This window comes from Cheilinus undulatus, linkage group 1, assembly GCF_018320785.1.
Source record: "Cheilinus undulatus linkage group 1, ASM1832078v1, whole genome shotgun sequence".
Taxonomy (NCBI): domain Eukaryota; kingdom Metazoa; phylum Chordata; class Actinopteri; order Labriformes; family Labridae; genus Cheilinus; species Cheilinus undulatus.
The window spans coordinates 36,494,076-36,517,663 of NC_054865.1; the positions used below are offsets into that span (position 1 = coordinate 36,494,076).

Sequence of the window (23,588 nt, forward strand, 5' to 3'; positions counted from 1 at the left end):
ATTCTTCACCAGTCAAAGCTTTGTGGGAGAGTTGCAAAGAGACTCATATTACATTATATATTAAACTCATTAAATATCAACTAGAGTTCACCAAAAGGCATGTGGGAGACTCCATACTCAAGTGGAAGAAAGGTCTTTGGTCTGATGAGACCAAAATGATGCTTTTGAGCCATCAGACAAGACCCTATATTTGGTGTACACCAAACACTGCACATCACCATAACCACACCATCCCTACTGGGAAGCACAGTGGCGGCAGCATCATGCTGTTGGGATGCTACTCGGTAGCCGGCGTTGAAAGGCTTGTAAAGGTAGAGAGTAAATTTGAATGCGGCAAATTATAAGAAAATCCTGGGGGACAATCTTATTCAGTCTCCAAAAGACAAAGGCTTGGGAGAAGATTTATTTTCCAGACAGAGCCTAGGCAGTTTTTAAGAAGAATGGAGTAAAATTGCAGTGTCTATATGTGCAAGCCTGATTTTCTTGTGCTACACATTACTGTTATGTTAATTTTACAGCCTTATTTCATTGAGGGTGCTTTGTAGTTTTTAAAAAAGTCAGTTTTGAAGATATCAGGTTCCTTTGAACCCAAAGGTTGGCTTTGAGTGTGAAAAGTACAGATTGTAACTAAACAAATTTTTGACTGGCAGAGCTTTGAAGGAGCAGAAACCAGTCTCTGAGCTGAAGTCTTCTAAAAGACTTAACTGTAGTCAATACAGAATATTATGGAGAAAGAGTTGTGTACTGACTAGCAGCATTTTACTCCTCCATGTCTTCCTTAATCTGTCTTCACTTGTCTGTTGTTTTTTGTCTGCGCTGAATTTTATGAGTTGTGTTTACAGCTCATACGGCAGATTTTACAAAGATCCAGTGAATAAAGTAAAGATGCTGCCAAAATTCAGTCTGAATCAGATTATCTGGAAAGCCTGAGAAAAGGAGAACTGCTGTTTGGCAGAGTTTATCTTGGCTGTCTGGCTCTAAGGCTTTCTGCCCACGAGACACCCCCAACTCCTCACTCACTTCACACATAATACTGTGAGGAAGAAGTAAAATTCAGAATTACTCATTCTGTGTAAGCTGATAATGTAATTAGGTCTCAAATATAAGGGCAACTTTAACTCATGGTTTATAAATGCCTCCTTGGTCTTAATTCTTCTTCAACGTTATGAGTGGGGAGGAGAGGTGAAGCAGAGGTTAACCGGCAGGTTACTTTTTAACATGTGCTAGCTTTTAATAATCTCTGGTTAGTTTGTGTAGCTGCATGTCTGAGGCATCATGACTATCCTTTGTAAAGCTTGTCTCTTTTCAAGTATAATCCAGCCTTCTTTGGAAATTAAAGCTTTTAGATGAATTTACTTTACTGTACTGTAATTCCTTGAATGTAACCCTTAGTTAACTGGTCAGATTCCTAACATAGCTGATGTAAATTATGACAAGTACACAATATTTTGTCATTTCTAATGTCTTGTTCTTGAAATAATGAAGAACTCTAAAAAAATACAGCATTTTTGTTTGTGTGTGGAATATCAAGTCCTTACTTTTAAGAATATTCATCTATTTAGTTTTATCCTTTTTCTTTCCCTCATATTTTACCAAGCTAAAATTTGGAGGAGCTATGTAAATATACTTGTTAAACCAGTTAAGCTGGAATATCATGTAGAGATATCTCATATATCACTCTCACACAGTTTTCAATGTGTCTCTCTTTTTCAGACTAATTATATCATGTCTGTTTAAAGAGTCTTTAAAAACCCCTCTTTTCATCCTGCTTCGTATGGGTTTAAAATCAACTCTATGCACATTATAGCATCCCTTATTGTTTATCTTACAGGCTGAGCGGCTGTAATAGAATTACAGTTTGAAGAGCGGTATAAAATTTCAAACCTTTTAACTTCTGGCCTAAATTAATTAGCTTTTTGGCTCCTCTGAGCAATTATGCAGCGCAGTAATTACAGTAATCATTGTTCCATAGATTGACTTAACTGGCAACATGCTGTGTTCGCTGCCTCTCAGTTAGAAAGCTTTGTGCAGTTTCATTACTGTGTTCAGCTCCTCTCTTGAATATTCCTTTGCTAACAGTTGGTTCATAGCAAACTTTACTTTTATAGCAATCATAATTCTATTTTTCTCTTCGTTATAGAAAATGCACTGACCAAAATGTATTGCATCTTGTATACTTTGCTATGTGTTTTATCAACAAATGGTGTTTGTAGTTGAAACAAATAACTTTTTTATTGCTTTGACCGATAGAAATCCACTCTTCTTAAATGGAGCCTGCTGCACATTACACTGAACTTTCTGTCTATTTCAGTTTTCTTCTTGTTTTATTTTCAGCTGTTGCTTACAAATACATTTAGACTTTGTTAAAAATAAGCAAAATAGTTTCATATTTTATAGAAATGTCACTGTAATTGTCCTTTTTGGTGCAGAAAATAAAGATCTCAGACCATAAATGTTGATCAAATCTGCTATCAGTGAAATTTTCCTAAATGGACATACCCATAATAACAGCCAGCAGAGTTAACCACATTTTTTGATGAAATAATAAATCCTAAAGCTCCCCTAAAAAACAAATCTTATTATTTTGTCTTTTAGTTTCAAAATATTTCCTTTTTGAAAGATTCTATTTTCATTATAATTCCATTGCTCATAATTGGAGCTTTGTGATTGTGTTTTTTTGTTTGTTTTTTTTACCTTTCTTTTTCACATTAACCTTGTTTGTTTGCTTTAATTAATTTCTTAGTTGCCCTAATAACTCCCTAGTACCTCAAAACCAGGTTCAGTTTCGTCCACTAGATGGAGACAAGGACCAAGGTAAATAATGATGCCACAGGGAAAACCATAGAGGGAAAAACAGGCAGCCCTTCGCTCATTGAACCTGAGGTTATCCCTTTATATAGTCTGTGGGTTATCCACAAGCTAGAAAATCAATTAAATTTCTGTCCTTCATCTTTATTTAAGGGTACAGTGTGTAACATTTCGCCTCAGAAGAACTAATTTGGTAAATAAAAAAACAACAACATATTTTTATGAGTAGGCCAAAATACATGAGTGTTTATTCACCTGAATATATAAAATTGTTTTATTTTTATATACTTAGAATAAGTTAGTAAGATGACGCATATTTTTATCCACTGATCGCCACTGAAGAGCGCATTGCAGTCCTGAGTCTACAGTTAGATGTCGCTAATATTCCCACACTGTACCTTTAAGGACAGCTTCGCTTTGAGGGATAACAGTGCCATAGAAAATAATTCATTAAACGATTCCGGGGGACACACAAGGACCGCCAGGGGCGCTGAGAGACCGTTAACAGGCAGTAGCTCTGCTCATTCAATGGTTCTTGTCCCTCTTCGTCTTCCGTAGTCACACACCGAGAAACTTTTACTCCCAGACGCACCCTGCACACTGAGAATGACCTGTTCTGAGAGGTAAGAAACTTTTGTTAACTTTTCAAACTACAGCTGACGCCTTTTACCCAGGACACTCATACATTTTCATGTTAAACGCTTTAGAAAAAAAAGCCCACGTTTGAATAATCTACTGTTAGGTCGTAACATTTTACCACTCTGTATTTAGTTGCCATGACGACAGAGCCATCTTTCATGGTAGTTCCTTTATTTACTGTCACTTTTCAAACTTTATACTACATTTCGTGCTATTACAAGATTAATATTGGCATATTACGGTAATGATAGTTGTCTCTACTGCATTGCATAATATTTCAGGGTTGAATGTCTCCCTGAAAATATTACTTCTCATCATATTGATGATTTAGGGTTAGCTTTCGCTTGCAGGTGCGGTTTGACTTTAAGTTACGCTGTTTTGATTTGTTTTTGGTTTGTTTTGCATCTTCTGTAAAGCACTTTTTTTTTACATTTGTATGAAATGTGCAATAAATAGATAAAATGAAATTGAACTGAACTGAATTAAATCTATAAAGAAACGAAAGTTAGGCATTTGGAATCATCAAGCCTTTGTTAAAAAAAAAAAAGCTCAAATCAGTCCTTACATAGGCTGTCTGTTCTTTTACAGCTCGTATGATTAGCTTAATTCAAAGTACAGGTTACATTAAAATACACTTTATTTTGTGCTAGCCTGTTAGGCAAAATGTTGATAGCCTATAAAAGGTTTTTGCTAGTAAGCTATCAATTCTCACTTCTACACCTTGTATTTAGGAGTTCAAATGTCACAATTCCTTCTGTATACAGTAAATCAGGCTCCAGATTCAGTACTAGGGGTAGTTACTACAAATTACTCACTGTAAACCACATCTACCTACAGGTGTATTACCTGACATTACCATATGTCACCCTACCTGACCTTACCCAGAGGTAGAAATTAACTCATTACATTGCAACTGAATAGTGTTTTGTGTACTTGTACTTTTTTGAGAACATTTTGAAGTCAGTAATTTTACTTTTACTTAAGCTTTAACCAGAGTACTTTTATCTTTACTTGAGTGCAATACTTTAATACTTTTTCTACCTCTGTTGACTACAACACTTGTTCTCAACATCAAGGTTGGGACCCCCCTTGGGGTCACGAGACACAGAGGGGGTTGCCTGATGCCCCCCAAAAAACAGAATATTTTAAAATGATTTTTAAGAAATTCTAATGATTTTTTATAAAAATATTCTTGAAATCTGTTAAATTTAAAATGAAAACCTAGTGGTTTGGTGAGATTAATGCTGAAATCAAAATAATGTTTAAAAAAATCCTTGATATATGAGTCTGCACACGATTGTCCTTAAATGTTCACGGCTGTGCTCAACTATGCTTCAACTACCCTCAGGTACAGCGGGGGTCCCCAGTCTCTGTCATCTTTATTTTGAGGGTCCTGGACTAAAAAGTTTGTGGGGGGCAGGGATTTCAGGGATGTATGGTTCTGACTGCACTGAGGTTGTTAAAATTAGGTTCATTCATACTATCTAAAATCATGATCCAACACATAGTGTTTGTATGAACATAGTTCATACAGGTATTTTGGTAAGAATACTTGTGTATTTTGAAATTCTGTTTCGCTTTCAAATTGATGTGTGTGGTTTTTTTTTTTTTTTGCAGCAACATGTCCCTTTTAGTCATGTGGGGCCCAAGCAGCCTTAGTTCCTCTTAGATATGAGTATGGGGGCTCCACTGATGGGAACCACTGATGTAGCTTGACCCGTATCTTTTATTTTAACTACCTGAAACAGTTTTAGTTGAGAGCTGGATTTTTTATCAGCTCTGCAGGTGGACAATAAATGACTAGTGTAGACATCTGTGTATGCTCTGATCTGAATATGCTGAGTTCTCTCTGGGCTGTCATTGAAATAAATTTGATGTTCTTGTTTCTGCTATGGCCTACATTTTTAGATGTCTGCCCTCCCAGCTTCCCAAGGCTGAGCCCAGCAAGGGCAGAGATTAGCCTTAACCAGGATTAAACCAATGAGAAAATTTGAATTTGTTGGCGCTTATCTCACAGCAACACGTGGAGAGCTCTGAGCAAATGGCAGAATTTGATCTTTTGCTTCCTTTTGGCGAAGCATGTTTTCTTGCCAATAGACACTTATCAAACATGACCACTGGAGACAGAAGGAATTCTCCAAGGGGCCTTTAAATGATTTGTTTACAGGCACACTACATACATTACATGTTTTCTGAGAGTAGGAAAGAAAACTTCTCCTGCTGTCAGCACTGTGGCACATCAGCTGTCAGGTATGGTATATTTGCACAGCTTTCTAGTACTATGCTTTGATGGCTTAATGTTGATGTGCTCTTGGCATATTGCATTTAGACCACCAGCTTTGATAATCTCTTTGCATAATATTAGGATTCACCTCATAACGTAGGGAAGTAGATGGGCTCTATATTTGCATTCTAAACATGCAATTTCTTGCCTCATCAGGTAATGTAATTCCACGCTTCATTAGGACTGTGAAGTTTATCATTTGTCATCAAAGCCAAGCTGTCAATAAATGATTAAGTTTCACATGAGGAAAATGTGATATTTAGGCTCAAGCAAAGCGGATAGCAGTTTATTTTTTAATTGCAGTAAGTAAGGTTCTGTTTTGTTTGATATTCAGACTATATTTAAGCAGCTGCTTGTTACAGCTTGAGGCAACGTCATTACAGAGCTGCTTAAGCCTAATTTATTCCACTCGTTATGCCATTAAGGAAAGCTAACTTCAAAAGGCCCCCGACAGTGATTGAAATGTGCGATATCTTGATGGGCTGGTTGAGATTCAAAAGTGGTAACTGTTTTAAAACTACAGCATGTTTTAACAGTTTAAACATTTGCAGATCTGCAGTTGTTACATCAGGCTACGCCCTCAAAAGACACAAAGGCTACAAATAACAATCACTCTAATCAGTCATTCGTTTGTCAATTACTTTTTATCAATCATTCAATTTAAAAAAATCTTAAAAATACCATTTGATAATGACAGGAAAGAAACTAAATGCCTGTAATATCCCACATATGATTTCTTCATAATTCATGCTTGTGCTAACCTGACATGCCAGATGGATTTGTTTCACACATCCATCTGAAGAACCTTCAGTACTAAGCGTTTGGGAAAGGGCAGAGGCTTTGAAAAACCTGGTGGAACTTGCATAAATTAAAAAAAAAACATATGCTCATTATTAGTAACATATCATTTCCTCCTGATCCTCTATGGATCAGCTGATCTATGGATCTACCTAACATCTCCAGTTTTGGAATGTGGCTCCCACTAAAGTATTTTAAGACAATATGGCTCCTGGGTAGAATAAGGTCAATTTCCACTGGTGTAGACTGTCTTCAGACACAGAGAAATATTGGTAAAGTTCCTAAACTTCAAGTGTTGTTGCAAAGATTACTAATATGTGATATTTCAGTTTTAGTTGTCATAAAGTAAAACAAATTAAAAAAAATTCTGTAATATAAATTATGTTTTCACTTTGTCATTATGGGGCACTGGGTGTAGATTACTGTGAGATAAAATGAATTTAAACAATTACAGCATCAGGCTGCAACATAACAAAATTGGACATGGTGAAGTGAAGGGCCTTTATTATTTGCTGATGCATTGGTGCATCCCTACGTTTTGCTAAATATTTTCAGGGTTTTTTTAGAGGAAAACAGTCTGTGCTACTCTGTTAGTAATTATACAGCCTTATGATTAAATAGCATAACTTATAATGTAGATGTTTGTAAAAACAAAAATCAGTTCCTACCTCTCACTTATGATAATCAGAACAGTAGATAAAGGAAATGATGCTGGGCTGCAGGGAGAATACTTTGATGTTATGGAGCAGAGGTCTGTTAAGTAGATATTTAAGACTTAAAGGGCAACTAGACACATCGCTTGATTCCAGATAAAACTACCATCCTCCAGGTTTCAATCAGCAGCACCACATGCCAACAAACAATAGTGTGTGTCATTAGAGCAAAATCAGGAGTTTGTTTGAGCTGTTCAATAGTGTTGGCCTGAGTGAGCAGCCTCTAGGGCTGGTGCTAGTCTTATTGACATCAGAGGCAGAAGAAAGAGCAAATATACAAGTTAATAAAGGTAAGTCATGTTCAAACATGTCCAAGCACATTTAAGGGGGAAAAGTTACACAATAAGAATCATCCTTTTAACGTCTTTGCTAACTTTGTTCCTGTGTGTTGCTGACTTTGTGTGCTTAGTTCTGAGACAGTTTCTCCTACACTCCCAGTCATTAAGCACTGTGCCCATATCTTCACTCAGCAGTGTGTAAACAGATAGATGTTGCTGTCTGACAGAATGATTGAGAGATGAGGCATGTATGGGCTTGACTTGTGATGAACCGTCGGCTCTAATTACTTCCTGCTGAAACTGGAGATGAGGCGAACTCCATGTAAAAGGTGGACTGTGTCTCCTTAGCTGTGATGTGTTCTGATGGTTGTTCTTCTTTCATCATGTCTAAGTGAGAACAGACCATCATGTTTTGACATTGTTAATTTTTACTTTATACCACGTTTTAGTCATTATGTTTTTCTGGGCTGCATCAAGGACAGTAAAGCTTGATTTTGTTGATAAGACGGTGAATAAAGATTCCATGTGTAAGTGTTTATGATGCACAGGACTGAGTCTTTAGCCATAATGGAAGGCAGTTTATTCTGGGCCTAAATCTTACCATCCTGTGGCAGGCTCAAAGCCCTTTCTTATTTTCACCAATTTGATCATGAAACAAAAGCAAATGGCCGTGTTTTCAAGTTGCATGTCAGGAAAACATCATGTCCTTGTAACTTCATCTGCAAAATGATGATTCTTGAGTGCTTTCTTTGGAAATACTGATAGTATTTGGGAGGAATAGAGGGCCTGTTGCAGTCCAAAATCTATTCAAAGTTTTATACCGGTTGGTAAAAAGGACTGGTACAGTAGCTTTTGTCAGGCATCAACAGGTTGATTTTTCTTATTTTTAAACTTGGTGTTAGAGGTAAAATCGCTGTGTATATCTTTTGATAAAGATTCACAGTCTTGGGTGCGTTTGGGCCCCAAGTCTGATCATATCTGGTTTAATTTTCCACCCCAGCCCTTTGTGGTTTTACTGCAAGCTGCAGTGTAAAAGCTCTAGTTTAAAATGTAAGTTGTTTATCAAGCTATTGACCATAGTTGTTCCCACACTGATACCAATATAGGAAATGCCTCAGATACAGCCTAAAATTTGTTATCGGGTATTGGCCAGTATGCCAGTTAGAGCAATGACCCAATCCATAATTTATTAGCCATGAAAAATTTGACCTGTTTCCTCCTCTCCTAACCAGTAGCCAATCTATCAATAAATCTGTGATGCCTTCCACAAGGAACTATTGTTTAAAAGCTGCAAAGAAGAACTGCTTCAGGTAAACTGTGATGTGACCACAGCAGACTACAAGAGTGGGAAGCTCCATGGAAATGTAACACAAGTTAAAGATGGCAAATATTCTCTTTTAGTGTTTCCCTAGCATGAATTTCCACTGTAGTTTGTTTCACCAGCTGAGATTTATGTATGCTGAGATTTACAATTTCATTTTAACCAATGCCAATATAAGTATAGATATATAAAAGTAGTTAAGACTTAAACAGTCCTGTAAACATACTTTTACAGAGTTAAAAAATAAATCTCTTTGTAGTGAGCCAGACCATACAACAATGTGCTGGCAGTGCTCAGGACAATGGATCCCCTTTTCATAAGTAGAATCAGTAATGTAGTTTTAAAGTTAAACTTTGTGCTTCACACTTCCATGTTTGAAGGAAATATCACACAGAAGACATGCACAATATAAAACAATCCTGTCCTGACACAGGCAGCAGCTGCAAACCTAAAAACCACCCTGGACATAAGAAGAAGAAAGACAAGTCAGATCAGTTTCTCTTCCGCTGCTAGAAGTCCCACCCCTTCTTGATTTCGATTGGCCAGTGGGAGAGAAGTGACATTAACAATATATCTTATGTATTTATTTTATTTTTAAACAAACACAAGCAATAACTCATTCTATATTAAAACAATACTAAACTTTAATTTGGGCTGAACAATTTAGAAAAAAATATTCAATTGTGATTATTTTGACTCATGTTCCAAATTGGATATGAATTGTTGTATGGATCATTTTTATGTCATTGCATGATGTGTTGAGCATAACATCTCTGCTGCCAAAAATAATAATAATCAACTGGTATTTTGACACATTTTAGGTTCAAGAAATATTGCACCTAATTGTTTTCAAAATTGCAGCACACCGTATTGCAATTGAGTCTAAATTTTGATTTATTGCCCAGCCCTAGTTTCAAAACTGGCAGCAGGATGGCAAAACTGTTAGAACATCTCTAATTTTGAGTGGTCGTTTGAAGTGAATATTACAAATACAGCTCCATACATTGTCAATATAAACGCCAAGTGTAAATCAATCCAAGACCTGTCTGTTAATGACTTTTTAAGGTCAGACTTCTCACCTGCACCTGACCCTGATGTATCCTGTTACCTTTGCATCGGGCGTCTGGGGTAAAGGACAAGACACCTGAGGTGCATGGGACCCCCCCCTCCTCTGGTTACCACAAGTCTCCGATGATACACTCATCATACCCCTCTGTCTTTCACAAATGAGCTGTGATTGAGGTGATTGGAATTTCCAGACGCTGTCACAATCGCTTTGATTGGAAAATAGACAGGAGATAATGGGAGAGACAGGCCTGTTATGAGAGCTCTGTCAGGGCTAAAATAATGCGTCAGAGTGAAGAGGTTAAAGACACTACTTCCTTGTTAATAATTAATTGCTGTGCATGTGGTGGATCCACTTCAGCGCTCCCAGTCATCACTTGATAACTGCTTTACATTTAATTTGGCTGCAGAGACTGTTCTCAAGGCAAGGTAAATTGTGCATAGGGCTTATAAGGGCTCATGTTGAGACAGTAGTTTGGTCATAAAGCAGTGAATAAAGGAAAGAAAAGATGAACTGGTGGAGAAAAATATTTAGTTACTATAGTTATTCTGTGCACTGCTTCTTGCTTTATTTATTAGGAAAGCTAACTATTTAAAATAAGCTTTTATGATTAGCAATTTCAAACGAAGAACTTCTTGTTATACAGACAAAATGGAAATAGTTTGTCAGTTATGTAAAATTAAACATTTCCAAACATGGAAAAATACTCTTCATTTGATACATTGAGTCTAGCTGAATCAATCTGTAATAAGAACATTTGATAAATAATTTAGTTTTTAGGGTAACTAAATGATTGGTCAAATAAACGTCTCTATTACTGTATTATTATCAGATGGCATTAGGACAAGTTTCAGAGAGATAATGAGTGCCCTGGATATTTATTTCTAAGAAAACTGACTTCTTCTTTCATCTTTAGGTGACACAGGGAAATTTCAGTGAATTAGGAACTAACATGGTGTCCCAGGGGTCCAATAGCTGCACACTGAAGAGGACTGTGCCTGTGATACGCCTGGAGGATGATGCTGACCTCAGGGTATGGAGAGCTTCTATACATAATTCCAGTACAATCCTGTTTTGTAGTAAAGAGGAACTTAGACATACTATCAGATGTAAACCATCTGCACCAGAAGGGGATTAAACTTCATTTTGCTGCTGTATAGCTACCATTCATCGGGGAATTGGACTGATCCCTTTGCCAAATCCAAAGCAGCCAGTGCTCACCCTTGCATGCACACAGATAATGATCAACTTAATTAGACCTGAGATTGAACGAACTGCAGCAGCAACTTAATCATTTGTAACTTGATTAGAAATACTATATTCTGCACCTCCAGAGCCTTGACGACATATCGTTTTTCCAGAGAGCTTGGAATCAGCATTTACTTGAAAATTCTTGTCTTAAACTAAAACATACTGTTGTTTTTTCATGATAAATAGTGAAATCATCCAGAGAGCAAAAGCTCATGGGAAATCCTCTGCTGTCTTTGAGTGACTGTGAGAAGTTGTAGGGTACAATTGTATTTAAGTTCCCTTTCTTATCCCCATAGGAAATTTATACATTTGAAAGGAAATTGGGTCAAGGTAGCTTTGGAGTTGTTTATGAAGCCACCCACATTGAGACTCGGACAAAATGGGCTATTAAAGAAGTTCATAAACCAGCGGTGAGTGTATTTGTAATTGATTTTGGGAGCCTGATTTTTAATGCCATAAAAGTTGCACTTATGATAGAGCTAAGTTTTCTTTAAAGAATCAAGCTGTAATTTGACTTTCTGTCACTTCAGCCAGGAAGTTCGAAAGTTGAGATGCTGGAAAATGAAATAAATATTCTCAAACAGGTGAATCACGCTCATATAATACATCTCAAGGAAGTCTATGTCGCAGCTAAGGTAAGCACTTTACTGCACTTAACAATTTACTGTTTTCTGGTACAAATCTTTGTTGTGATGCTTTTAATGACCCATAGGCCATCATGGCTGATAGTTTGGGAAATTTCCTTCACAAGGAACAAACAAAAAGTCTTAACGAAGGCAGTCACATCAGTTAACAACAGACTGTACTGAGATGAACTGCTCTGATCTTATATCATTGTCATGTTAGGGGGGTGGGGTAATTCCCCATCAAGACTGATGATGTAATGAGCTCATATATTCTCCCTGCTCAAATAAAAACAAGCCAGGAATGAGGTGAACAACTTTCTAACACTCTAAATCCAAAATATAGCCACATGTAGATCTCAGTGTTTTCACATTTTTACAGCAACCTTATTCCACCATATCTAGTGTGTTAAGACAAAAAAATTGTATTTCACTTTACAGATACTTTAAATGTGATGACCAAGTCAGGTGCTTTTGTTGGTCAAGGGTGACCGCAAGTTTAAATACCTTTCTTCCAAATTAAATTCTGACCCTTGGGACAGAGAGTAAGAAAACGCACTGAGAAGGGTAGGTTCCAGAACTCTGACTGATGTAGGTCAGAAGATAGGCAGGCAGAAGACCTGAAATAAATATCCTTACTTTTAAGTCTCAACTTTGAGTCATAAATTTCTTCTCTTGCATGAATCTGGTACCAAACCATGGTAGTGTGTTCTGTGCACTCTACCAAACAGAGATTGGAGAAATATCATACATTTTGATTGTCTGAAAAAAACTAAATAACATTTTAGTCTAGTTCTAGTCATCTTACAGAAAACTACACTTACTTTTAGTCGGTTTTAGTCATCAAAAATGTATTTTAGGTTAGTCTTGGTCTAGTCTTTCTCATGGAAAAAAGGCTGTCGACTTAGATTTTTAGTCATAGCTTTCGTCAACGGAATTAACTCTGCAATCCAGCAGAGGGCACCCTCAGCATAACTTGACCATTGTGTGCCCTCTTAACCTCAGTAAATAAAGACAGTAAATTTTACAAAGATGGAGGGTGTTGATAGCAGAGCAGCGAGCAGAGAATAAGACCTAAACACTCTAGAACAGTTGCTTTTAATGTTTTTTGCCCAGGGCATACTGAGTATCAGGCCAAAATCACAAGGCACACTGTATTCATAACTATGCAAAATAGCCACTGTAAAGCGTTAAGCAGTGTCTTTATTTTTTGTACAGATACAGTCATACTGTTGGTCTTACAAATTCCTAAGGCACACTTAGACTTTCCTCAAAGCACACCAGAACCACCACTGCTCTAGAAGAGAAATAATTTGTATTCTACACTGTGAATACACTGGTTGGAAAAACTGCCAAAAGCAAGTTGTACCTGGGAGAGGGTGGGTGCTGAGCTGTACAATATAGTGTGTGCATACGCTAATCTTGTGCTGACAGGTTACTGCTGCAAAAACATCTTCTTGGCCAAGACAAACTTTTAGTGTGGCTCTTTGCTCTTGTTTTAATAAAGACACGTTATCCTGTTCTGATAAAACTGGCGCTGTGGCAAAGGCTGAACTAATCCCTCCACTAGCAGCCATTGTATACCACCACTTCAGCAAATAACCCTTTCTTCCTTAATTGTCACATATTCATGCCATACCAGGTTACCAGAAGTGCAAAGACACCTTTCAGATCATGAAAAGCTTAGGGTTGTTTTTATTTTTTACTTCATACTTCATAAGCGTGGTCCAGTTCTACTAAAATGGTCAGCCAAAAATAAAAGTGCATTAGATTAGTGTTTCTCAACCATTTTTCCCTGCTCCCCCCCACATGTACCTATCTTTCACTGATAAAACCCTAAAAATAGCCTATGCATGCCTTTCTTATCAAAAGACATTTGTAAAAACAACTTAATATCTGATTTATCATGGTTTTAATAAATATTTGCATATCTAATTTTGGCAGCATTAGAACAGACAACCTTCGACCCCTAAGATCTATGGCACACCCCCTCCCTTGGGGGTCCTGGACCCCAGCTTGGGAACCAATGCATGAGACACAATTCGGTTGATGTTGTTACTATAAAAATGAAAAAGAAGAGGCTTTAGGACTGACCCTTGAGGCATTCCTTTAGTTAGAGTGTTTAGAAGCCTTCTGCCTGCACACACTGGGTTCTGTCTGTTTGGTAGTTGTTGAACCAGGAAATAGTTTGTAGAGGCAGACCTGCTCTAATTAGGCAGTACGTTAGTTTATGGCCCACTGTGTCAGATTTGGCATACACTATGAATTGATTTTTTCTAATCTTCTATTATGTGTAGCTGCATATATATAGACTACTAATAAGCACACAGAAATAAACTGTGTGTTGGGATGTGTTTCCCCCACTTGTTTCCAGATGACTTATTTGGTCACTGAGCTGTGTGTTGGAGGTGATCTGAAGCAACTGTTGAAGCGGAAAAAGTCCTTTACAGAGGATGAGACGAGGCATATCATCTCCAGCTTAGCTGACGCCGTTGTCTACCTTCACAAAAGAGGTAACATCTTACAGACTGACATTTGATTGATTAAAAACATTTAATATGAGCTGAAAGTCTATTTCTATATTTAATAGATGTGGCAGGTGAAACAATGCTGTTAACCTTGCTTTTTTATTTTTTAATAACACAGTAAGTAAGTCCTAAGCTCTGTTTAGACTGCACAGCCTTTTAGTCTTTATTTTAGACACCCTTAGAAATAAAGGTAAAAATATGATACACATTTAAAAAAAATGCTTTTGTTTTAATTTGAAATGCCTACCTTTTTAATGGTGAGCCCTGCAGTTAGTGGTAATTTAGGAAATTGCCTCACAATGAAACATGATAAGTTGTAGTTATGAAGTAATTTACAACTAGCAAGGGAGCAATACTGATTAGAAGGTGTGTTTTCACATGGAAAGTCCCCATGCTATCATGGAAAAGCAGAACATTTATTTTATTTATTTTATTTATCCTTCCCCTGCTAAAATAAAAGATAGATAAATAAAATAAATGTGCTGCTTTTCCATGATAGTAATGAGGCAGCAAGAAGCCTTTTTGTTGAGTGACCTTTCATGTCATCTCAGTTAAAACTGTTCGAGCATCTTAGGTCAGCATATGTTCCTGTCCTTTGTGAGGGTCAGTTGTTGTGACAGATAAAGCAGTCAGCATTTAGCTCTAGTGCTAACATATGCTAATAACAACATGATACATTTTGAATTTACACATCATACAAATGCTGTTTTGCAGATCCAGCCATCCTATGAAATTGTATGATTTCTCATTGAGATAAAATCTTATTTTAAATTCTCTTTGATTTGACAAAATGAGATTGAAAATATGCAGAATGAAATAAGGACATTTTAAATAAAGGAATCATAGTTCAGATCCCAGCAAGCAGTTGAACAAACTATTTAATATTTATTATTTTTTACTATTTTTTCTCTGAATGAAAAAAGGGCATTTGTATTTGTTTGTTTTGTGCACACCAGTTGGTCTAATTTTCCCTTCACACACACCATCAGCACTGTTGCGTTTTATAATTGGCTGCTTCAAACTGTGTGGTGAAAGGGACTGCCCAGGGCAAATTGTATTTTTCCTCCTGCCTTCTCTCACTCCACCAAGTTTTGTTAACGAGGCCCTTCAGCCTGGCCTGCTGTAAACAAGGTGCCCAGATCTCTGTGTTAGTGCATGAAAACCATTTTTTATTATTCATTCTGGCGACTGACATTAACATATCATGTCGCACTGGGCACACACTGTAACTCCTAAGTACTGATGCTTTCACAAAGTAGTTTTAAAACAAACTTTTTTCAGCAAATTAAGATGCCATGATGTGCAGTAGTTTATCAATGTAGTCTATATTAATCCCTCTGAAGACAATTTTTTTCCCCTTTTTAATGTTAACTACAGAGGAACGGTGGGCAGCAACATTGCAGTGCCTCAAAAACAGTTCTTGCTATGAGGCGACTGCTTCAGTCAATGGCAGGAAGAAAAACTAATCAAATGTTTTTTAAATGACGGCTCCATTTCAAAGTCTTTGTAGTGGCACTCTGAGCCAATCAGTCCAGAAAAAAACGGGTGCATCTCAAAACATTAGAATATCATAAAAAAGTTCATTTTTCCTGTGATTTTCTTAAAGAATTGAAACTTCCATATATTCCAGATACATCTCATACAAAGTGAAACATTTCAAGACTTATTTGTTTTAATGTTGATGATTACGGCTTACAGCTCACAAAACTCAAAAATCCACTATTTCAAAATATTAGAAAATCACAAAACACCAGTCAAAAAGGATTTATAATACGGAAATTTTGGCCTTCTGGAAAATTGTGTTAATCTATGCACTCAGTAATTGGTCGTAGCTCCTTTTGCACAAATTACTGCATCGTTGCATGGATGCAGCATGAAGCCAATCAGTCTGAAGCACTGCTGGGGTGTTATGAAGCCAAGATTGATTTGATAGCAGCCTTCAGTTGGTTTGTGTTGTTGAGTCTTATGTTTCTCATCTTCTTCTTGACATTTCTCCAGAAATTCTCTGTGGGCTTCAGGTCAGACCGATGACTGTCCAATTAAACACAGTATCACCATGGTCAGCAAGCCAGTTTCTGGTAGTTTTAGCTTCACTGTGGCCAGATGTTCAGTCCTGCTGGAAAAGAAAATCCGCATCTCCATAAAGCTTCTCAGCAGATGAAGCATGAAGTGCCCTGAAATCTTTTGGTAGATGGCTGGCAGTGTTGACTGTGAACTTGATAAAGCACAGTGAACCAACAGCAGCAGATGACACGGCACCTCACACCATCACTGACTGTGGAGACTCAAAACACTGGACTTCAAGCATGTTTTGCTTCTCTGATCCTCCTCCAGACCCCAGGACCCTGATCTCCAAATGAAATTCAAAATTTACTTCCATTTGAAAACAGGACATTAGACCAGTGAGCAACGGTCCATTTCCCCTTGATTTCCCCAATGATGTTGTTTGTGGTTCAGGAGTGGCCTGACACCAAGAACACAACACTTGCAGCCCATCCCCTGGACCCGTCTATATGTTGTAGCTCTTGATCCACTGACTCCAGCCTCAGGCCAATCCTTGTAAAGCTGCACAAAGTTCTTGAATCTGCTTTGTTTGACAATCCTCTGAAGGCTGAGCTCAACCTTGTTGCTTGCGCACCTTTTCTTATCAGACTGTTTCCCTCTAGTCAAATTTCCATGAATATACTTTGATACAGCCTCTGAGAACAGCCTGTCCTTTGAGCATTGACCTTCTGTGGCATACCCTCCCTGTGAAGGTGTCAGTGATTGTCTTCTGGACAACAGTCAGGTCAGCAGTCTTCCCCATGATTGCAGTTGTGTGTAGTGACCAATAGTGAGAGAACTTGGGCTCAGGAAACCTTTGCAAATCGGACTTATCCAGAATATTCTAATATTTAGAGATTGTGCATTTTTGATTTTTGTAAGCTATAAGCGGTAATCATCAAGATTAAAACAAAAAAAGTCTTGAAATGTATCAATTTGTATGAGATTAATTTGAATTTCTATTAAATTAAATTAAAATTCATAAAAGTTTAACTTTTTGAAGAAAATCATGGGGAAAATGAACTTTTACATGATATGCTAATGTTTTCAGATAAACCTGTACTGTTGATAAAGTGTGACCTTACACAAGAAGAACATACTAAACAATCAGAGCAAAAAAAGATGGAAGGAGACTAATTTGTCAGTTGGATTGAATATTAAATCTAAAATACTATTTTGAGCATTCTTTTATATTTCTCATGTGATATCACAGAATATCGTGCATTTTTTGCTAAATTATGTGATGAGACAAATCAAGACATCATTTAACTGTATTACCATCCTCAATGTTGAGTTTAAATGGGGAAAACAAAAGCATTTTTAATCTGGATTACTGTGATAAAGTTTTATTGATTTTACTTGTGAATTTCATTTCTTTCCTCTTACAGACATCGTGCACCGAGACTTGAAACTTGAAAATATCCTTGTGAAAAACAGTGTTGATGAGGATGAAATTGGCAGGGTTGACATCAAGGTGAGATGCTGAGACAGATAGCTAAACTTTCCATCACCACATATAATCAACACCGTTGGACACTTTGCATTTCCTCTATTGATGTCCTCTCTATATACATGTCTACTGTAAAGCTACAATGCTACCTCATAATGACAGACTCCTACTGATTTCTCTTTGCAAAGAGAGACTCGACTGTTTCTTAGAACAAATAACCAGCTTAGCGCAGTACTTTGTGTACATTTTCAAGAACTAACTGAAGCAGATTTCTTGCTCTCTGTTTTCTTTTTTGTCTCAAAAATGTTTAAAAATGTCATGCCACACCATAAATAACTGTGATTTCTGTGAAATAAATATTCATTTGGGTATTTGGCTTTTGTTATTAAATGGTGCTTGTATTTGAACATAACCTTAGCAGCTATTTTGATACTCATTTGTTCTTTTTGACCTGGCCTTTTTTTCCTGATAAAGCACCTTTATCAATAATTTATTACAAGTGTGTCTGCACATCTAAATCATGTTCATTTAAAACTCATTTTTCTTAAATGCTCTTTTCTTCTTAGGTGACAGACTTTGGGTTATCGGTGCAGACAGGCGGTGTAGGCATTGAGAACATAATGACGGACGCCTGTGGGACTCTTATCTTTATGGGTATGACACTAGTATCTCATCCAACATGCTAGAAGGCCACACAGATGACCATTGAGAGGGAGCTCTAAGTTTAAATGAGTGCTGTAGCTGCAGACCTTGCTGTTTGCCATGGTTCCTCTTTGGTTCTTCTGCTTGGGAATGCCAAGATTAACAATTTTGAATGCTACATATAAGTTCAGGTGTTATTTTACATTTTTCTATCCACGTATGTCAATATATGCTTGATATCTACACATGATGTAGTGCAAAAAGATTTGAGTAGTAGTGGTGCTAATGATCAATCATCTCATGAACAGGTGCATGTTTTACTTCTTCCTTTTGTTTAACTGGCATGTAAAATATTTCTGGAGCTTTACTAAAAGGCAAGACTTAGGAGCTTCAGTAATGCTGACGATATGCTTTATGTAATGCTCTTCTACCAACTAACAATTTGTATGCCATGAAAATGGCACCTCAAAAAGACTTGATGGTAAACAAGGCTTGTGCCACTAGTGATCAGAAACGTATCTCAGGAAAGCCTTACATTTTTGTACTTGTGTGTTTTCAGCCCCTGAAATTATGTGTGACCGTGGTTACACTCACTTGTGTGATGTATGGAGCATAGGAGTTGTAATGTACATGTTGTAAGTAGACAACCACACACACATGTCCATCCACACACATACCAAAATAATATCTACAAATTCTGTAAATACATTTTTTTGTGCTGTGTGCCCCTGTAGGCTGTGTGGAGAGCCTCCATTTGTGTCCAGGTCAAAGACCAGTCTATTTCAGGAAATTATGAGCAAAGAGGTCAAATTCACCCAAACCGTCTGGGCTACAGTCAGTAATGCAGGTGATACTTTTAATCAAATAAATTATACATGCAGTCCTGCTGAAATGATCTATTGTTTATGTTATGGCATGAAGGGGTATATCCTTTAAAGACAGACAGTATTACTATTCTGTATTACTATTCAGACTGCTATGGGCAAACTCACTGATCATTTTCCATCTGTCACAACAGCAAAAAATCTATTACCTTGTCTTCTGAAGAAGGACCCTGCCTATCGCATGTCTGCTAATCAGCTCCTAGAAAACCCCTGGATCACAGTAAGGCAGAGATTGTTCCAGCAGCGCTCATAAACTTTTCTAAACAAGTCACATGAGGAGCTCTAATGTGGTGCTTTGTCCAACAGGGTGACACTAATGTGTCTGCATTACCAACCAATGTGCTGGAGATGATGCGTCACCACAGAGAACAGCAAGAGAGTGAGACAATGAAGAATATGTTTACTTTAATTGAAATAACTTAATCCAAAACATGATGTGACAATTTAAATTAACAACACTGTAAATGTTCTGCTGTGGGAAAATAGAAGAGTTTGTTTGATGTTCCTTTTGCCTGCTGAATTTCAACCTAGCTTACAACCACATTACTATATTTGAAGTGTTACTATATACAGTTTTAACAGGCATTTAAAAACCACTATAGAAACAGTTGTGATGTGTTACCTTAAGAAATAGAAAAGACACATGATGTTACCTGATTTTTGAAGTCATTTAAAATAATCCTCAATAGAAATAGGAACTCTGGAGGACTCACCCCACACATCCTCTGAGGACACACTGGGCCAGTCGCTGGCCCCGGGGAAGGCTTCAGCTAAAACAGACAGCAACCACAGGAGCAATGTTAAACTGAAGTCAAAGTCAAGCAGAGAGGGGAGGCTCTGCACACAGACCACATCCACCAAGCAGGTACTGCATGTCTGTTCATCACAGTTTCAAATCAAGCTGATCTTCTGATTGGTCTGACTTTATTTATTTAGGTACTCTTAATATCTGCCTTCATATTTGTTGTCAAATGTGAATACAGTGCTTATAAAAAGTCAATACTAGCAGTGTTCAGTATTATTTGTCTTTTTTGACAAAAAAAACAACAACAAAGGAACCTCTTTAATGTCAAAGTGAAACAGATTTCTACAAAGTGATTCCAATTTAATAATAATATGTAATGTGAAATAAGTGAGTGCATAAATATTCACCCCCTTCAAGTCAGTATTTAGTAGGTGCAACTTTGGTTGCAATCACAGCACTGAGTCTGTGTGTCAGACAGGCTTGTGCATGTAGACACTGCATTTTTACCCCATTCTTCTTTGCAAAACTGCTCAAGCTCTGTCAGGTTGCACAGGGGGCAGATGTAAACAGCCCTTTTCAAGTCCAGCCACAAATTCTCTATTGGATTGAGGTCTGGGCTTTGACTCAGCCACTCCAGAACATTCACCTTGGGGTCTTTAAATCATGTCTGTGTAGCTTTGCTGTATTCTTGTCTTACTGGATAATAAATCTTCTCTCTCTAGCCTCCTTCTTGTACGGACACTCAGTTTGCGAGGATGGCCTGATCTTGGCAGATTTATTTAATGTGCAATATTCCTTCCATTTTTTGATGATGAGTTAACTGAACTCTGGGGGGTTTCCAGTGCCCTGTAATTTTTCCCCTGACTTATACTTTTCAGTAACCTTTTCTTTGAGCTGTTTGGGGTGTTCTTTTGTCTTCATGGTGTAATGGTAGCCAGGAATACTGCTTAACCAGTGACTGGACCTTCCAAATGCAGATGTCATTATACCACAATAACTTGAGAAACATTAACTGAACTCAGGTAATCCACATTTCAGTCATTGTGAGACCAGCACCAATTGGATAGACTTCTGGTGAATTATGCTGGATACTTTAAGCATACATTTCATGTATTTTTGTTCATTTGACATTACTTTGAAGAAATCTGTTTTCACTTTGACATTAAAGAGTTTTTTTTTTTTTTTTGTGAAAAGCCATATTATATTGACTATGGTTGATTTATTAAATCAGTAAAAGGGTAAAAAATCCAAGAGAGTGAATACTTTTTACAGGCACTGTATAATCTTAATAACTTAATAAATATCTACTTAAAGCAAAGCTTGCTTTCTTCTGTTTTTGATATAATTAATATTTATTTATCAAAGCTTTAGCCAACTTTTGAAGCTTAATAAAGCTTCCTAAAAATAACACAAAAATATGTCATGTAAATTGTATAAGAGTGTAAAAAAACAGTTTCCTGTCAGATTTTAAAAAAGAACTGGACCTCTCTTGCTCTTCAGAACATTATCTCAACATCTGTTTTAATCAATTCCTGTGTTTTATATTCTTTATGTCAGTTTTTAAGATTTTTGATTGTCAATTTCATGGTAATAAGGAGGAAGGTTTAAAAATAATTGAAGAGAATTTTCTTCTCAACTAAACCTCCTGTCTGCAGGTCAGTTATGTTAACATGCATTTCATGGAAACATGGAATGAGTGCCTCATTTTTTCTTTTCCATGTATTTTGAAATACAGAGTACAGACAGAGTTGGCAACATCCGGCAGGACAAGCACAACAATGGCTGCACACCCCAAGGACCGTCTCAGTCAACCTCTACACAGGTTTGCTGACACACCTCGAAAGTAACTTCCAATTACTGTTTTATTTATATGTGTTAGACTTAGTAAGAGAAACATTTAACCTAACCAGTAGTTTATTTTGGTTGAGTTTAGAAATCCAAACTGTATGTCAGTTTATATTTAAATATTCACTGATCTAAATCATTGTACATGAATATTTCCATGCCTACTTCCTGTCATCCTCAGTGATCACTAGATGGTGCCAGATTCTCCTCTTAAGGAGATGATAATGAAAGTGTACCTACGCAGCTGTTTTTACATGAACATGATTCATTCTGTTATGTAAGATGAATGTGAATCTTCATCCTGCAGATTCATGCTGGCGCAAAAGCCTACACACAGCAGACTCGGGTTTGGGACAAGAAGGACCTCAGTGCAGGACAGAAAGCAGCCTCTGTTGAGAGAAGAACTTCTCCATTCAGTAAAAGTTGTTCCAAAATAAACAGAAGAAAACAGAGACAGAACACGGAAGAGGCAAGCCACAAAGAGACAGCCTCATACACTTAATTTAATAAATATAATTCCATGATTTATCATTAATGTGAATGTTAGTACTATGAACGGTGGAACCTTTACTTTGATGTCCTTAGTCCAAGCATTTAGAGCAGTTTCAAATAATTGAGGGTACTATGCAGATGTGGGAAAAAAGTAGACAGAGACCACTGGAGCCTAAAATCAGCTGTTCCTTGTGCCAAAGAAAGCCCACTTTCCGAGTCTGAGCTGAAACCTGCCTGCTGGAGTGAAAGGGTAGCAGCCAAGATGCTCAGACTTTTAGTGCGCTTTAAACACAGAGCCTTATGTTAGGTATTTTACTTTTTACTGTTGTTTTAAAAAATATTTATTATTTTCACATTTGGAACTATAAGCTGGGGTCAACAGGGATTTAATGATGTGATTACGTTTTTCAACATTTCAGCACATTTTTATAAAGATTAGCACGGATTGTTCTCACTTGATTTATTCAAAATAGGTGAATCTAATGTAAAAGATTGTAAGAATATTATGTTTTTAGGCTGTCGAAGACTTAGAATGTGCCAAATGTCTTTAAACAGAACAGCAGCACAATAGTTTTTCATGTTTTGTTTCAGTGAAATCACATGAAATAAATATGTATGATTTTTCATGATCAATAGCTAAGTAGAAGTTAATTCTTCTAAATAGTACAGAAGATTTAACTGGATATCATTTCACTGTACCAGAATCAGCAGAAGGGGTTTTCTTTTCTCCTGCTCTGACCTCTCAATTCTAAAAACGCCCTGTATGCACTGACTGCTCCCACTCAGTGTCAAAACAGAGAAACTGTCACACAGGCTGGTTACGCTCCGTCTGAATGCGGAGGATTGGGACTGAGGGCAGCCGCGGGTCTAATCTCGTTTGGAGGCCATTGAAAGCAGCAGGAGCTACTTTGAGGGCACTGCCATTCAAGCACAGGTTTTTCCGCTGTAGAGAGAATAATCCCCAGCATAGATACAACATTAAAGTAGCCAAGCATAACACACAGAGGCTGAATTTCAAATCCATCCATTTGCATCTTGAAGTGAATGAGTGCCAACAATGGGGCTCCATGTTCCTGCACAGGCTCTGTGTTTTAGTGCGTACGTGTAAATGTAGTGCGCATTTATTGAAATGCTTTTTAAAAGGTATTTCTACATTTCAGGGAGGGGTTAATCGTCTT

At 37.2% G+C, this 23,588-nt stretch overlaps 1 protein-coding gene across 2 annotated transcripts; it reads left to right on the plus strand.

The window, feature by feature from the left end:
* The first annotated feature begins 3,374 nt into the window (after positions 1-3,374).
* stk33 (serine/threonine kinase 33) lies at positions 3,375-23,215 on the plus strand. Of its 2 annotated transcripts, none has more exons than XM_041792457.1 (14): positions 3,375-3,431; positions 10,824-10,940; positions 11,455-11,568; positions 11,689-11,793; positions 14,156-14,294; positions 17,741-17,826; positions 18,369-18,456; positions 19,004-19,079; positions 19,179-19,291; positions 19,463-19,548; positions 19,635-19,707; positions 20,018-20,193; positions 21,809-21,895; positions 22,226-23,215. In XM_041792457.1, the coding sequence occupies exons 2-14, from the start codon at positions 10,860-10,862 to the stop codon at positions 22,418-22,420; spliced, it is 1,419 nt and encodes a 472-aa protein (XP_041648391.1). In that variant the 5' UTR covers positions 3,375-3,431; positions 10,824-10,859; the 3' UTR covers positions 22,421-23,215. The 2 variants fall into 2 exon arrangements, with proteins under 2 accessions (XP_041648391.1, XP_041648399.1); XM_041792465.1 differs by having other exon boundaries at positions 11,743-11,793.
* Positions 23,216-23,588: the final 373 nt, after the last annotated feature.